Here is an 18,069-nt window from a genome sequence, read left to right as displayed (position 1 = left end):
GTTTTACAATTGTTTTATTGAATTTAAAACGGTTTCAAAAGCATAAGGCGAGTTTGAGAAACATGTTTATATATGATAAATGGACCACTGATAAATTTACAATAGAGGCACCAGGTAAACGAGCATCAAAGATTATACTAATGTCTTCATTTTGGAATACGATCGTATATGCTGTTAAAGTAGGTGGTCCAGTATGAAAGTTCTTTGATTGATTGATGGGAAAGAAAGCCTCGAATAGGCTGAATTTATGAGGCAATGGATCGGGCTAAAAAACCTATCATTGCCCCATTTGATCCCAAAGAGGATAAGTATAAAGATATTTTTGATATAATTGATTCTAGGTGGATGATACAACTCCATCGACCTATACATGATGCTGGACATTTCTTAAACACCGAGATCTTCTATTTGGATTCTAATATAGAAAACGACAATGAAGTTGTAACATGTTTGTAATAATATATCGCTAGGATGTATGAAACTGAGGAGTTAAGAAATAAAATTATATATCAGCTGTCAATATACAAAAAAGTTGAATAACTTTTTAGAATGACCATGACCATTAGTGAAAGAAACAAAAAATTATCAGATAATCAATGTTTTAATTTTTACTATATGATAATTGATATGTAATATTTTAATGTTCAAATTTTATATTATTTCGAAATTACTAGCGGAATGACGGTTGACTTATGGGTGTTTGACACCCGAATCCGAATTACAAGTGTTCACCGTGAAATTGCTTGTAGCTCATCCACTTGTGAACGAAATTGGAGTGTTCGAACATGTAAGTACTAATTATTAGTATTTAATGAAATATTAAATAAATTTATTATTTTAAAACTAAAGTTAGTTTATATCAAACACATGCAACTTCATTCCAAAAGAAAAAATGGATTAGCAAAAAATGTTTAATGATTTGGTTTATATAAATTATAATAGAACTTTGAGACGCTGATATGAGATGAGTAATACGATTGATTCTATTTCTTTGGGTGATATAGATGATAATAATGAATGGTTGATGGAGACTAATAATAACAGTGATAGTGAAAATGATCAAGTGTTTGATGACGGTAATTTGATTTGGGGTGAAGTTGGATGAGCTTTTAGGGTTGATGAAAATGTCTATAGTTCTTTATCTCGAAATTCGTCCTCTACAAAATAAGCAAGGGTTGGTACGAGTACATCAAATACATATAAAAGAAGATCTACCATGTGTCGTAATAATGAAGAAGATGAAGAAATTGATTTTGGTGAAACCAACAAGGATTCACATGGATACAAACATGAAGCTTCAACTTATTGAGACGATAATGTTGATATATTTGAATGAAAATGATGATGAATTTGATGGTTTAGATATCTGGAGTTTTTCCTTATTATACCATGCACTTATGACTTGCAAATGAATTTTAGATGATTGAAATTTTTTCTAATTATGATTTACGATACATTATCTATTAATTGATTTTTATTTGTATTATTTGCTATTTTTGTGAAATGTATTTAATTTATATAATATTGTAGTATAAATCACTCTATATATGTTAAATTTTAAAATACATGTCAAATATGTTTTACTTCGATAAAATGTGCGTTTCGCCTTGCACTTCAGGTTCTAGGTATGTCGGCAGGAGTAACGCTAAGTGGACGGGTAAAACCCAGACAAATCGCTGTAATGGAATACAAGTTCTTCGAAATAAGAATTACAAACTCCGAACATACGTAAGACATTTGCAATTATTAAATGTATTTTCCAGATCGACCCGATGTAGATGCACAGATGGGAGCAATCATAACGAATAAATTTAAAATTTTCATATTACGAAAAACATATGGTTAAACCCAAAATACAAAGTCTGTCCGACTTGTAATCCAATCGTACTGCAGATAGACGATTTTACAGCAAACTTCCAACCAGCGCCTCAACTACATTTAATGGCCCTTGGTCTATTACTACAGAGTCCCCGGAATATATAAAGCAGGTACAAGTTACTTTTTCTCTTAATTAGTATACAACAATGACGGCAATGTGACATGAAATATTGTAACAAGATTACAACCCGACCCAATACGATCGACCATTTGTGTTGTGCAGAGGTGAGGCAAAAGGCGAAGTCACACACCACTCGTACCAGACCTGGTTAATGTTCAATTCACATTAGAAGGACCCAAATTTCATTACCATCGTTTCATAAGATAAGCCCAGTAGAACAAATTTAATATGTTGCATACCAAAATTAACACTAGCCACGAGGACATTAGACATCATTTGAGTGATTTTGGAACTACAAAGATTTTACTTTTTAAACGGAGAACTTGGAGATTGGTAACACAAGATTGTTTTGAGACACTACATAAGGCATAATCAACACAATAAAGTCAGATATCCAGAAAGTAAAACATCGAACATGAGGCTGCGAAACATACCTTGGTAGAACCAGAGCATCGCCAAAAATGAACTTCCAAAGGCACACCAGGTTGAACACACACAGGCGTCCTCAATGGGAAAAATACAGGGAACCTGTTTATTTATGTCAAAATGAGGAAATCAATCATATCTAGAACTTGATCCCCAAATTAGGAAAAACGGCAAACAGCGTCTGTTTTCACTTGCATACATACACATAAATAAATGAACAGTGCATACACTAAACTATTTTTCAATTTTCTTAAAAGATCAAGTGACAAGTATCTGAAATGGAAGTCTTGAATGGTAATTGTCACTAGTGTAAAAAACAAGCTCCTTTCACGAATTTCCATCTTTCGGTACAGTCAAGGAAAAACAAGAAGCTAAGAAAGAGAAAAAATGCAAAACTAAGGAATAACCTTACCAGCTGAACATGTTTGGGGTAAATGTTGACGGTTAAATACCAATATGAACATCTTTGTACAGTGTTGCATCAAAATAACCCGCAAATCCTTTCAGTGAAGTAAAAAAATTAAATCAACAAACATAAAATTGGATTGATTTTCAAAATTTTCAATAATTTTGGCACCTGTAGCCAGCGATATAGATAGATGCAGATGCAACAAGATAGAGATGCTTTTCTTTGTATGGATTTCAGAAGGTAAAACATTCTGATATGGCCACTGAACCAAACTATTGAATTAAGAACTGAATAAGTGAAAATTCGTAGTAAGATAAAACTCTAATATTATACATTGATTGATTTGAACACCAAAGTCTTTACAAAATGTTGACCTTGTCAAGGATAATGGATACTGAATCACACAAATTGAAGTAAGCTTAAAGATTCACATACCATGAACCAAAGCTGAACCGGTGTCTTTAGGAATATCAAAACGTAGCTTTTTGTATCGCTGATTGCTTTTCTTGTTTGAGTGTTCTGGATGGATAAATGTGAAAACCTATTGAAGCAAATGAAGTAAACTAATAAAATACCGGAGCCAATCTAAATCATGCTACAAAAGTGAAACTTCCCTAAAAATAATCAACATGCATCCAGAAGAAACTAACTGGTTGGGTTTGAGCAAGCCTTGCCACTCGATGGAACTTAACAACATAAGCAGTTTCAAAGTGCGAGAGATCTTTATGCGACTTGATCTACACCAGTCACAAAATAAAAACACACACATAAGAAAAGGAGAAAAAAACAAGGAAATAAAGAAAAAAAATTGATCAAACAAGTAAAATCAGCCAGACAAGGATTTTACATCATTGTAGAGTTTGGAGGCAGTCACAGGTTGAATAAAACTTGTATACCTGTCAAAGACAAAAGGACTTTATATATGATCAATGTTGAGCTACAAAATTTTTTTTTATCAGAGAAGCATTTTAGCTGCTAATGAATCGTTCAAATCACTTTTCTCAGGGGTTTAAATTAAGGAAGTCTTTTGTGCCAACTTTATTTAAATAAAATATGCAGTATTGATGCAAATATTCCAGACTTGGATACTCCCAAGAATTTGCTCTTAATCAAGTATCAAACATTTCTTACACAAAACTAGACCAAATCCAATCACCAAAAACCAGGAGGACAATGCAATTACAACCCAGGGTAGGATATACAGATTAAAAATAGAGAAACTGAAAGCTTATTTCATTTGGTAAGAAAAAGAGCTTACGATGAGGGGATTGAGATCCCATCTTGCTTCAAAAACCTTTGGGCTCCATCAAGACACTCAGGCGAGAGCTCATTGTCACCAAAAGATCCCAGCAATTCACTGACCTATATTAAGTGTTTTTAAGAAAAAGAATCTGAGCAGACACATTTCAACGAAGTGGCATCTTGGATATATGCAAGAAATGGTTTGCTTTATTGCTTAATCTACATTCTATAACATATTTAGCAGCATACCAATATGTCAGCTTTCTCTGGAGCATCCCAATTTCGCATCTCACTTGAAACAATGGAGACAACATTTTCCCAGCCCTCCAGCTTGACCAAACTCTGTTTCCATAAATTTGAAATAATTCAAAATAATCGCACTCATGAACATATACTATTATCAAGGATTGAATCCAGACATCAAAGTCGGGAAATCATTAACTCAAATCGATAAAAGTTGACAACAAAACTGCAGCTCTGAAAATTCTAAGGTATCAGTAAAGATGTAGGTGAGAAAATGTACTAGCTCTAATGACGTAAAATATATGCAGGGCACAAGAAAAAAAATTGCAGGCCAAAAACCACACATAAATATGGTTTCCATTTCATGACGTTACATCATAACTCCAGTTTAAATTATTATACAATTTACAAAAATGCATGACATTTCATGCTCTTTCAGCTGTATCGTACCATTAATTGTACTTCTAAGTGCTCATAATGGACTTTTCAATCTTTCAGCAATGTCACATCAATTACAGAACATTAATATTTAACATTATATCTAAAGTGATGCTACTGATTTTTCATCTGATTTCCATTTGGTCCTTTAACACGCCAAGTAATATGGAAGGTTACCATACACTTGACTCAAACTGTTTGAAGGGGGAAAAGATGAAGATCCAGCACAAAATCCGCAAATAACTTAAAGTCAAAAGAACTTAACATCGGATTAATGTTTTAATTCCACAGCAATTCCAGGAGGAAGATTTTCTACCATAGCCCCTCATAAAAAATAGTACCCATGATTCTCCTCATAAACACAAGTCGTAACAAGTGGTGTACATTAGGAATATTAGACAGCATATTTTTGTTTAAGCTACACAACTACAATTCAGTAATAACATTTGCACATAATATTTCCATGAAGAATACAACATGACGTAGATGGGAAAATCTATAACTTACATGAAGTGTGACCACTGCATTCGGATTTTTTTCGACGGCATATACTTTTAATCTGCGTTCAGTTTCTTCAGCTGCCTGCAAAACAAAGATAGCGAGGAACACAATATTAAGTAAAGACCGTAAGGCCAAAAAAGTCATGTCATTAATCTGTTTCAAAGCCTCAAAGACCTGTAAGGATGCTCTGACAAGAGGCCCTCGTCCAGCACCCACAACCATTAATACCTGAAAAAATATAAATGGAGTAAAAATAGAGGTTCTACGACGATGCATGGGAATTTTAACAATTATGATACTTTATAGTAAGAGAACAGACAGTTGTCACCGTAGAAGTATTTTCATCAGGAACCCTATCTACCAAAGCTTTAGCAATTGCTCTTTGATACTGCATGATCACAGATTCATACAAAATAAATATAAGAAAAATCTTCATTCTTGTCTTCGCTTCCACTTTTGTTTAATATAGAATGGATCATGAAGAGGGTGCATAATATGGCCAAGACCCAAGTTAATAATCATGTTATACGTTGAAAAAAAACGAATCTGTATCGTCAAACCAGCATGCCATTAATTTCTTACGGTATGACATATAGTGAGGATCGATTTAATGAATTGAAGGTGAGGGTTAGTGTACTGTCAGTACACCACAATAATAATATGCACCGATGACTTCCAGCCAGAAAAGATTTATACAAGTTGAAGAGCTTTCATTGTGATTTTAACGGTAGCCCGTACAATGGCATATGGCACGATGAATATCTGATTATAACAAGTCCTCCAGTATGAAACACTTTTGCAGCATATTCAAGCAATCATTAAGATACCTGGCTATATTTAACCGTGTCCTTTTCAAAAATCTCGTATGTCTGAGCCTCTAAATTATCCATAAGGGGCTGCAAATTAAATGGGCATGGGGTAATACGGATTTCGCGGATAAAAGGACCAAAAGCTGGAAAAGGTAAACTATGACAGAAAACAAATTTGACAATAACACATACTTGCAAGGGTGACTGGAGGTAATCTCTGTACCCAACCTGTAGGTACAATGAGGAACTTGATGAATTCGATAAGAAAGGTAAATTAGGCCATCTCTTGTCATAAAGGGTAATTACCTCAAAGCATCTTGCTCAGGGAGAGGATCCATTTTTTGATAGAGATGTGCAATATAATCGAAGTACGGTCTTAAAGGATGCCTCCAATTACCTTTACAAAATATCATTACAAGCATTTGCTGAGGTATAATTTCATCAATAGCCAAAAAACGGTAAATGAAAATACTAAGAAACATGATGTTGAACTGAAGCAGTTCACTTAAGGCGGGAGATAGCAACGGATTTTGCCTTTAACTTCGACAATAACAAACAATTATGATGCTTATTAAGTTTTACCACCAATATGATTATCAGCAGTCGATCCTGAAGCAAGCATAGGTAAATTGTGTACTGGTTCACCAGATATCACTATCTGTAAAATCCCCACAAGAAGCGATCTATATGAATTAAAAGTCAGTCATGATGGACGATATGATAAAACATTCATATAATCATACTATAAAGTATAAACAACAACACTATGCAATGAACAAAAATCACGCGTGGTAGATTAAAAGCCTCGGGTAACACGCCCTGCTCAGAAAATTATGGCTTCAACTGGTACCAGGTATAAATAATAATAATAATTCCATATTGTAAAAAGTTATTCTCTTTGAGGTTCCATCTTAATAATTTCCCCCATGAGCAACAATTATATGTTTATATTGAATGACAGTGTGATTGACCAGAAAGGAGTGGCATAACTTCCATAATTCGGATTGCATGAGTAAATATAGCATTTCTATACATATTAAAACAAATCTGCACACTTTTAACACCACATAGATACATGTACTATAATACAATTATAAATTGTAGCTCATTTCTCAATATATATACCTCAAATATGACAAGTTCTATCACTTAATTATATTAATATATTTCATACTTTAAGTTACGCAATCAAAGTTAAAGATTATCTGACTAAAACTTTATTCCAAAGACTCCTAGAGTAAAAATATCAATTTGGTTCTCAACAATATGATGATCGAAATGTTCACTTTATATTGTTTGTCGTCCAGTGCGGGACCATCAAAGCAATCCAAGTTTTGGCAGATTACAAGAGAAAATTGAAACTAGGAAAGAAGTCATAATGACAATGAAACTATACTATTAAAATTTGCTCAAGTTACCATTCCATTGAGACTGTAATAGCAGTGAAAAATTAAATTATAAGCCCTTTTCCACGTTAAAACAAAAAGCATTCATCTTAAGTAAGAAAATTTGTAGTTCAATGAGCACCAAGCAAGCAGTTGAAACTTGAAATGGCCATACAAACATGCTACAAGGTTCACGTACAACACTACCTGAATTGAGTGACTGAAAAATGTGGCCGTCATACTCTGGTGACATTTTGAGAGGCAGGGGTAGCCCATCGCATTGGTTAAGAAAGACTGAAAAAGCAGTAACCAAAATCATCATTGAGAAAATCCACAAAGAAGGAAAGTAAGGAATGCTCCATAAGTGAAAGGCAGTGCAATAATTTTTAAAACCATAAAACTATGAGAAACAGAAATATTTCTATGACATGTATTTTTCCTTTCTCGTTTACTCCACCTCCAGGATTGAACCTCTATAACTAGGAAAAATAAATATGGAAGAAAGAAAAAGTGGCCAAATAATTCCCATTGCTTGCAGCCGTGGCCAGAAGAATTAGGTAGGAAGCTTTTGTGTTGAAGCATTTTTGTGTTTTCCTTAATAATTACACAAATAGCATGGGTGAAGTTCGTGCGGGAAACCTAATGACAGAACAAAATATAGAAACACAATTATTGTTACGGCACTCAAACTGTAAACAAGCCTGAAAAGAACATCCAATTGTCCCCGATAATGCTGGTAGCCCCTCTATGGACAAGAACAATTTTGGCAGAAAAACACGTAACTATTTTTCTCCTCCCATCAGATATTTCCTCATATTTACAGAAAAGACAACGCAGTGGTGGATGCTCTTGCTTCTGAAGTCCACATTATTAAGGGTCTCCACATTTTTTTCTTTTGGAACCTTAAATAAACATATGCGTTCTCTTGTAAAACATGATGTATCATGCTTACCTTAAATTACTCACAAGCTCTTTAAAGTCTTTTCAAAGGTCTCGATCTCAAATTTTTTTTCTTTTATCTAATAAACATCAGCCTCCACAGTGGTTTTAATTAAAAAAATCCTCTCCCTTCTCCGTTTACCTCCCAGAAACTTAGTTTTCAATGCCCTTCACTTGGAAAGAGGTCGTGGGTTATTTCTGACCAGTAAATGATTACAATATCAAATAAATGCAGCAATTAAGCAAATAACAATTCAAAGTATGAATGTAAATGAAGTTCTAGCTATAAATTTACTTTTGTACCAACAATGGCCGCCCTAACAGGCTCTCCAAGCCATCTTCCCACTGAAGAAGCTGAAGGTAATGAGGACCTGATTAACGTAAAGTAGAGACCTGTTACACAAAAATCAATCGACAAAATATCAAGAATCATACTATTATGTGAACTCACAAAATATCAAGTGCAACAGATAATTGACTATGATATTCACAAAGTAGCCGAAAGGAATTCCAAAGTTCCCAAGAATCATTCTGAGCTTCATCCTGTTGGATAAATATAACAAACTGATGTAAGATGCCAAGTGTGTGAATTGCAATCAGAATTCATGAAGAAAAGGTAGAAATTCTCATTTCATTCACTAAAAAAGTAATCTAATACTTCAACCAAATGCACAAACTGAATAAAAACCAAGTGTATTGGCAATTGAGCGCATGAATGACCATCGAGTCAAGAAATTCCCAAATAAAAGAGTCATTTTGTGTTGTAAAAACAAAATAAGTCCACTAAGAATATATCAGTATGTAAATAAATCCAAATTAGATGTAAATGGAAAACATAATATAGGCTGGAAATCTACCTGGATTCTTGGAGAGAGAAATGACATGAAACTGGATGAAAGATACTCACCTTATGATCTGGATTCCTCGTCTCTGTGACATTCTCAGACTTCTTCAATGGAATTCTGAGCCACAATTTTGCAATAACAGAAAACAATAAGAACAAAGGTGGCGAGCAGGCAACAAAAATACATTGATTTGCTGCTAAAGAAAAATGATACCCACATTAAAATTAATTGTACAGTACCTGCATATTGTTCGAGTTCTGCAAAATCTGATTCAGACATTTGGCATAATTTGCAAAAGAAGTTCCCTTTGGTGTAGGTAGAAGACAAGCCTACAGAAAATGAGAAGGATATAAAAATATCTTCTTAGGCAGGTATGAAAACAGCAAACATCAAAGGCATGGAATGTCAATGTTCATTTGACCAGCATCTTAATTTTATTATGGCCCACAGATAGGGATGGCAACTTTCCCCACGGGTTTGAGGCCCCGTGGGGAAAGCTCGAAATGGGGACGGGGATCCCCGATTTTTTCGGGTTTGGGTTAAGGTTCGGGAATTTTAAAAAATCCCCAATGTAATTCGGGGCGGGTATGGGATTACTATCCCCATCCCCGAAATCCCCGAACCCGTCCCGAAAATAATATCAATAATAAAATAATAGTATTATTAATGTTAATAATATAATAATATTTTTATTTTTTAAAATAGCATCTTAATTTTATTATGGCCCACAGGCCACAGAGAAAGATAGGTCATATGTTCACCTGTAAAGATTGGTGAGAAGCCCAAGCTATTTCTTGCTTTAGAGCAATTTCAGAATCCTTCCGCATTGTCTCATCTTCAGAATCCAAGTCAATCCAAGAGCTTATTTTACCTGATAACAAGTGGCGCCATGAGCTGATGTTTTCAAAGAGCAAAATTTAACAGAATTCACAACAAAAACAGTAAATACCCAATTGGCAAATGAACAATTTACTCGAGGTGACAAAATTACTGTAAATTATCCAAAAATCATTAATTCAAGCGTCTTCAGGAGGAAAAGCAGTATGATATATAGATCACAGAAATTAGAAATTGACAAAGGATAAGGACAGCAGCCAAAAATGAGGTACAACCAACAATATGATTGCTCCACTGCGAAGGGCTCAAAACCAAGTCTGAACCAGCAAAGGGTAGACAACAGGATACAATACTGTCATCATCTACTATGCTGGGCCTATGATCAGGGTTCATCTGCATCATTCAGTTTAAAAATAAGTATTTCATTGAGTATAAGAGAAGTTATAAAGATATCATTCTTTTTTATTTAAGATCCAGCCTATTTGTTTATCTTAAATGATGTGACACTTCTACGATGTGCTATCGATCATAAAACGGTATATTAAAGTGTTCAACTATACATTAACAGAGGAAAAGGATGCCAAAACAAGGATTGCTGTTAGATAATGAGTAAAGCATTCAAAAACAATTACAAAATGTTAAATAATGATAGAATGATGAAACATTAATAATTAAGGAACTTATATGTATCGGCATCACACCACTAGAAAATAAATCCATAGCAAGTAGATCAGGTATTACCGTACTATACAGTCTATCAAAAATCGGAAGCCAACTAAAAATCGAAGGATAACAAAAATGCAGCCACACCACATAAAGTGGACAAGCAAACCACTGTTAATATCCACAGGTAACAATTTTGATTATAAGTTACTGCAGTTAGTAAATCAAAACAAATTTTACATGATTGATCCTACCCCTGTACTATGCAAGAATAAAATCTCATTTTATTCCCACTTTCTACTTTCTTCAAATTAGAAGTGATAAATAACGATGAGGATGACAGTAATGTAAAATAAATAGAACTCTGAAAAAATATAAAAACTGCTATAAAAGTCCAATGATACTATTGAAGTGTGTTTTAAATATAACATGTTGATGTAGGCAATAACCTCCGCAAGAAAAAAAATCTCTTCAAAAAGAGGTCATCGACATATTGATCTAGGTGAACTTACTGACCATTTACACAGAAAGACAGCCATTCAGCTGATGTGTGTAATTGGCTAATTAGCCACCATGAGTTTATTGATGTCCTGACTACTAGAGAAGGCAATAAAAAAAACTTGTTAGAGAAGAAATAAGTAAACCATAATGTTCTAATTCGGATCAATACCATATTTTCTCAAAATGAGGTTTCATTTCATTTCTCTAACTCTTTCAATCGTCTTTTCACTGTTTTGCATGTCTTCTCTCACAAGCAAAAAAAAAACGCCTTTACTTTCTGCTCTAGCATTTCTTTCTTTTACTTGAAAATCTAAATAGGACAACAAAATAACGTTTACTTTTACATAAAGCAGATGTGATATTATGTGCTAGCAAATATCCCAGCTTATATCAGACTTGAAGGAAGCTTATCGTGCATAACCTAGAAAAGGCATTAAATTGGCTATTGTATGTGTTTGTAACCTCGATATGGATACAATTATTTAGTTCACGCTCAAGTACCTAATTTTGGGGTTAACTTCCATATTGCACACTCAAACTTTCCACAATACCAAATGAAGGCAACTTATTCAGGTGCAAACACATACAAATGCCGAAAACAACTTTAATAAAAATCATTTGAATCTACTCTCCAAAAAGCTTGGGAAATTAAAATTTTATGGCTAACAATCTACAGAAAAGATTCCAGTAGTATATCATTCACTTTCTGAGTACGTAGAACTCCAGTAATCAGAATCCGTCACTGTAGGTGATTTACTGACCTTTTCACAGACCTTTCAGGCTCACACACAGCAATAATCGTGTGACACACCGACTGAATGCCATCAAAATAAACGTACAGAACTAAGCACTATGCTAAAACCATTGTAACTACCGATTTTGCAACGTATGAAATGCCAAATATTTATTGCAATGTGTAAAAAATAAACAACGGAAATGGACACAACCAAAACAGAGACGGAAGCCAATCATTTTAACAGAAAACGAGAAGACAAGTACACACACAAGAGAACTTACCAGAGGAACAACCATAAAATCAAACCCTCCATTGAGGTTAAAAGAGAAGAGGTTAGGCACGTTATCATCGAACACCGTCTCCACGCCGCAGAAACGGGCGGAGTCGCCTTTGCAGCCCCTCGCATCACCAAAGACATTTTGTCCTTGTAGTATCTTTTTTCTTGATACGCTTGCGACGTCAATTTGGGTGGGTGTTCAGGGTTTAAGCTCAAGGTGGCTGGGGCTTCTGATAGGGTTTAAGCTCGAGGTTACCGGGCGATGTCTCCCGATGACCCGCTAAATGATGAAACACCTTTGAACAAGCGGCGGTTTTTTGGTAAAACCAAACAAATATATCGATATTCATAATAAAAAATAATATTTTTTTATTAATGATCTAGATAGATCAGTCTCACAAAATTACAACATATGAGACCGTCTCACACAAGTTTTTGTTCTTGAACAAATACTAAAAACATTTTTGGATCCTCTTGGATTACAAATATTCGTTTTCACTCCATGAAATTGATGTTGGCCAAATTTCTTTTAAATTAGTACATCGACGTAGACGTTGCAATTTGATTTGGTTTATATAAGTATAATATAATAATTATAAAAATTAATTAGAGATTATATTATAATTTGAAATTATCAAATTTAAATAGGAGTCATAGCTTTAGAAAAAATAATGAAATACTAAACTTAAATTTGAAATAATAAAATTATAAAAAAAACAAAATAAAACAAAAATCACCGTGACAATGTTTTTTTGCCTCTCTTATTGAAATTATTAATAATGAAAGAGAGATACAAATAACATGACAAAATATTTTTAAAATCAACCGAAATTTTTAAACGATATATGCAAAGACAAGACCATCATCCTTATATTTATTTTTTAATAATTTGTAATAGTGGAATGTTGCATTCTAATATAAATTATATTTGTTAAAACATGTTTGTTTTAATGAATTGTGAAAACTGACTACTCGCTTATCGATGTTCATCGATTAGCAATTGCTTCGAGTTTTACTATATCTATCATGCCCCATGATTGGAGTTTATCGACATCAGCATTGTTTAACAATTAAAAATCATAAAATAACAAGTCTTGTAGTACAAATCTTGCCAAAACCAGGCTATATCATAATCAACATTTGTTTTTACAATGCGATAGGAATCAAAAGAGTGCGGGGAAGTGTGCAACTTAAAATATGAGATAAGAACATAAATAAGAAGACTTGTTCAGAGATGGATTCATCACCAACCCCAAAATTGATCACGTTCTTCTTCTTCTCCAATTTACTCATCATTTTTGTCTGGGAGAGAGAGTGTAAAGAGTGAGTATTTTGTGAAATACATAGCACTCAAGGGCAAATCAAACACAAAAAACAATATTATATACATAAAATGTGAAATTAACATGTCGCCAATGTGTTGGTATAGGTAGAATATGAAACATGACCCAAAACGTATCATTGACATAAAATATCAACACATGACATTGAAATTTATTTTATTTTTCATGGTTTACTGATCGCTCTCTAATTATTAATCCAATAAAAGAGAGTGGTAGTGTAACAATTATTATATCATACCGCATCAAGGCCATAACTTCTTATATATTATCATGTTTTGGAAAATTTCTTTAATATTTTTAATTGGATTATAACAATGTCTTTGAACTTATAAACATACTGATGAAAACGAACATAGTTAACAGAATAAAACAAATTGAAGGTCAAATAGAACAAATCATATTTTGACCGAACGATTTAAAACATACATATTTAATTTAAAACATAAGCCCAATTACTTGTTTTTTGAATCGAAAAAGTGGAAGAAACTTGCTGGAATACTTGAGCTTCTTGGCTCGAAAGTTGAACAGAAACTTCTTCAAACTTGGACCGAACTTCGCTTGGACTTGGACAGAACTTTTCTCACGACTTCGGGAAAGAAAGTTACTCGAAGATGTTGTTGAATCTTGTCTAATTTGACAGCCTATTGCTCGGAAAAAAATGCTCAAACTGCTCAAAATTTAATGTATCGTCTAGTTTGTTTGGTGTGGCTTTTGTCAAGCTTGGGAGCTTTATTTATAGGTTATGTAGATGAGCTGAAAGGGTTGTCATCAATATCAAATTTAAGGGATGTAAATGTATGACGTCCAAAAGCCAACCTACGTAAACCACATGCATGCAAATAAACTAAATTTCTTAATTGTTTTATTTAATGGATTTTAAATGTCTGCATGATGCATACTAGATGATTAAGGGTCTAATTGCATGATTTTGTGAAAACTGTAGATTTTACCCGAATATTCGATAAAAGGCTAGGGCAAAGAGACCGTGGACGACAAAGATAAAATAAATATTTTTCAATAAATATTTTTAAGGCTTATTAATATGATTAAATATGATTAAATTTTTCTAAAAATGGTAGATTTCAAATTATTTTACGAAACGAGCTTGATTTTATCCAGGAAACCGGTTTTGGGCAAACGAGGGATTTTTAAAAGATTAAAATTATTATTTTTGAAACTAATTTTTATAAACTTTTATTTTTCAATTAAATATGTATTATTGGGCCTAAATTGCCCAAGATTAGTAGGCTCAATTCTCCTAAACTCAAAGACCCAAAACCTAAGCCAATTAACATGAAAATTAAAATATATAAAAATAAATCCTAGGTCTTTTGTACCCCCTATCAGCAGAAAATATAGACACACAACACACACAAAATTTCTAAATTTCCTAGGGGAGAAAAACAAGTCGTCGTCCGTTCGTCCTTCTTCGCACCCCACGCCGACGATCGTATATTCGAGCGCTTTAAAATGCAAAGACACTGTTTCTAAATTCCTTTGACGCATCATTCAATCCATATTATGCATGTTTTGTTTATTTTTTCATGAAAAATATTGGAGTTCAAATTGCTTATCGTTTTGACGATTATTTTTAAAGTTTTGAAGATTTTTACGTGTATATGAACGTGTTATGATTTCCAACGAGTACGCTGCCAACATAGGACGTTTATGGGATTGAACAAGTGTTGTTTAGGCACGAGACGAGGTCTGGACAAGAGCTAGAAGTGGTCGTGCATGGCTGATGGTTAGAGACTAGGGTTTTCATGGGACATGTGTATGTAGGGTTCGGCTAAGGGAAGGGGAGGCGTGCGGCTCGACCTAATCTTGGGCAAGGGGTCGTGCTGGAAGTGACTAAGGGCTAGGAAGAGTCCTAGCATGGCTAGGACTCAAGGGCTGCCGTAGGAAAGAGTCCACAACCGCATGGACTCTTCCCATGCACGCTAGGTACGATCGCGGAGGGGGCAGCTTCTGGCTTGGTTGGGATGGTCTAGGCTAGTCCAGTAGGGTCTAAGGAATATGGTCAATAGTCGGGATAGAGGCTGGTGCCGCTTGGTCCATGGTGGCTCGAAGAAACTGGAGGAGATGGGCTGCTTTGAGAGGTTGTGCGTCTGGGCTTTTGCACGGGCTGGGGGGCTTGTGCGTGGTCTATGGAAGTCTAGGAGGGTCAGGTCTAGGTCTGGTTCAAGGTGGCTCGGCCATGGTTCGATGAACTTAGGATCATGGCTCAAGGGGAAGTAGCTAGGGTTTGGGTTTTTGAGTTTAATGGAAAATGGTTCGAACCATGGTCCACGGGGGTCGATTCATGGTTCACGAGGGTAGTTTAGGTATAAAAAGTTTATGTTTAAAGTTTGGGAAAAAAATATTAAAGTTGAGATTAATTCGGAATTAAAACGCATCACGAATTAATAATTAAGGAATTAAATCGAAATCCTCGAGTTTACATTAAATAAAAATATTAAAAATTTAATTTTAAGATTAAATAATTATTTGGGATAGTCTCGAGTTAATAAAAGTGAGAAAAAGTCAAAAATCGAGAATTTTAGGGTGCAAAGGCAAAACAATCATTTTACACTTGGGTAGTGCGAAAAGGGTTGACAGTGTCCCGAGGGATCATAACGCATGTTAAATGATATTTTTATAACGTTTATGATGAAAATATGAGATTTCATGATTTATGGTAATGTCCTGCAATTTTTACTGTTAAAAATGATATTTTACAAATGTGAAAATAACATGATATTTTATGATTCAAGTGTTGCTGGAGGCGAAAGAAACCACTTTCATGGGTGAGATATTCTATGTGTGACGGTGCATAGGCATGGACTAGGGCTAGAGATGTCAATGGGGCGGGTTTGGTTAAACCCAAGACCCTCCCTATGAAAAATACTTTGACCCATTACCCGTCCCACCCCGGTTAAATATTCTTCGGACCCACTTCACCTTGAATACGAAACGGGACCGGGTAGACCCCTGAGACCCATGAGACCCGAACTTTTTAAAATAAAAAAGTAATCTTTCTTCTCACATGACTGAATTATGAAACAGACAAGGCCTCTAAATAATAAATTGTGAAAAATTAATTCATGTCTTCGAGCACACTTAATAATAACAAACAAAGTATTTTCACGACATAAAAAATTACATAAAAAAAGAGTTACAAGCTCTCCAAAAAAATCTTGACATCCCTAAAAATAAGTCATAACATAATTTAAACAGATCAAAATAAAATCAGCGAGTAGGCAATATTTCAGACACATTTTTCGGGATCATTTTCCTCTTCATCAAGAATGGTGGGACAAGTTGGTAAACTACTTGAAGAATTAACTACAAAATTAAATAGAGAAAGTACATTGAAAAAATAAAACTGTAATTTCAAATTGTAAAAAAAATGTAATTTAAAAAGAGAAAGTATAGTAAAAAAATTAAAATGAAAGTACAATAACAAAATAAAACTGTGATTTATTTACCTTTCACATCACCCCACAACCATCTTCGCGGGCACATCAATGCCTCCAAAGTCGTTGGATTAATTCTACTAAGATGAGGACCAATTATTCATCCACTATTGCTAAAAGCAGATTCAAATGCAATAGTTGACATAGGAATAGCTAAGACCGTTATGGTTGAGGTGAGCTACTAAAAAAATGAAAATTAATAAAACTAAAACCCTAGAGTATTTAATTTATATCCACATATATGGGACGGGTATTATAGGACCCACGACCCGCCCCATATCCAGTCGGGTCTGAAAAATTGGACCCGAGACCCGCCCCATGACCCATTTAGTATGCCCAAACCCACCACATACACGCGGGTCCGTTGCGGGTCTGGGTAAAACCTGGACTCATTGACATCCTTAACTAGGGCTCATGCTGGACCATCCTAACATCCTATGACCAGTAGTGGTACATGGGCATAGGTCGATACTCATGTTGGTTCAGCCTAATGACCCATGATTGTTATAAAAAAATTTTGGGCGTGCGTTTGCGTTTATACACTCGAAAACTTGAAGACCTTTGCGTAGAACGTGTACCGGAGAGGCGGGGAATAATTTTTCTTTGAAAGCTTAAGGAACCCGATGACTTGCTGCTGAAAAAACGAGAGAATGTTGCTGCTGAAGGGTATGGTGGGCGGCCAAATGAGTAGGCTAGATTTAGGGTTTTAATTTATAGTGTTTAAGTTGTAAATTAAGTGTTAATGGGCCCCTAATTAAAAATTAAAGTGATTAAAAGGGATTTAGGGCCTATTAAACAATAAAATACCCTCTCAAGACCAAAATCATTCCCGAAAAATATTTCGTTTAGAGACATTTTTGAAAATATTGCCCGAACCCTCAAAAAGTCCCCCGACTCGTTAACATTTGTGTATCGGTTAAAAATATGAACCGGCGAGTAAAATACTCCACCAAGGCCCATTTTCGAAAATTTCACCTCTCAGATTGATTTGTTGTCCAACGTTTAATAGGAAAAGATAAAC

The 18,069-nt window shown here is 34.5% G+C and overlaps 1 protein-coding gene across 1 annotated transcript; it reads right to left on the bottom strand.

The window, feature by feature from the left end:
* Positions 1-1,805: 1,805 nt before the first annotated feature.
* LOC142525364 (protein arginine N-methyltransferase 1.5-like) lies at positions 1,806-12,449 on the bottom strand (the record flags this gene model as incomplete). The annotated part of the gene is given in 23 exon segments (XM_075629638.1): positions 1,806-2,143; positions 2,434-2,527; positions 2,838-2,925; positions 3,270-3,375; positions 3,485-3,571; positions 3,682-3,730; positions 4,093-4,196; positions 4,326-4,418; positions 5,265-5,339; positions 5,433-5,486; positions 5,578-5,646; positions 6,086-6,154; positions 6,260-6,314; positions 6,374-6,464; positions 6,650-6,725; positions 7,660-7,746; positions 8,687-8,762; positions 8,843-8,934; positions 9,299-9,364; positions 9,476-9,565; positions 9,998-10,107; positions 10,349-10,466; positions 12,255-12,449. Coding segments are annotated over 23 exon segments (2,028 nt in total), but the record flags the coding sequence as incomplete, so codon positions are not given.
* Between the last annotated feature and the right edge of the window lie 5,620 nt (positions 12,450-18,069).

This window comes from Primulina tabacum, chromosome 14 (genome assembly GCF_025594145.1).
Source record: "Primulina tabacum isolate GXHZ01 chromosome 14, ASM2559414v2, whole genome shotgun sequence".
Lineage (NCBI taxonomy): Eukaryota > Viridiplantae > Streptophyta > Magnoliopsida > Lamiales > Gesneriaceae > Primulina > Primulina tabacum.
Note: the sequence above shows the minus strand (reverse complement) of the source record. Positions and strands in the feature narration are given on the sequence as shown.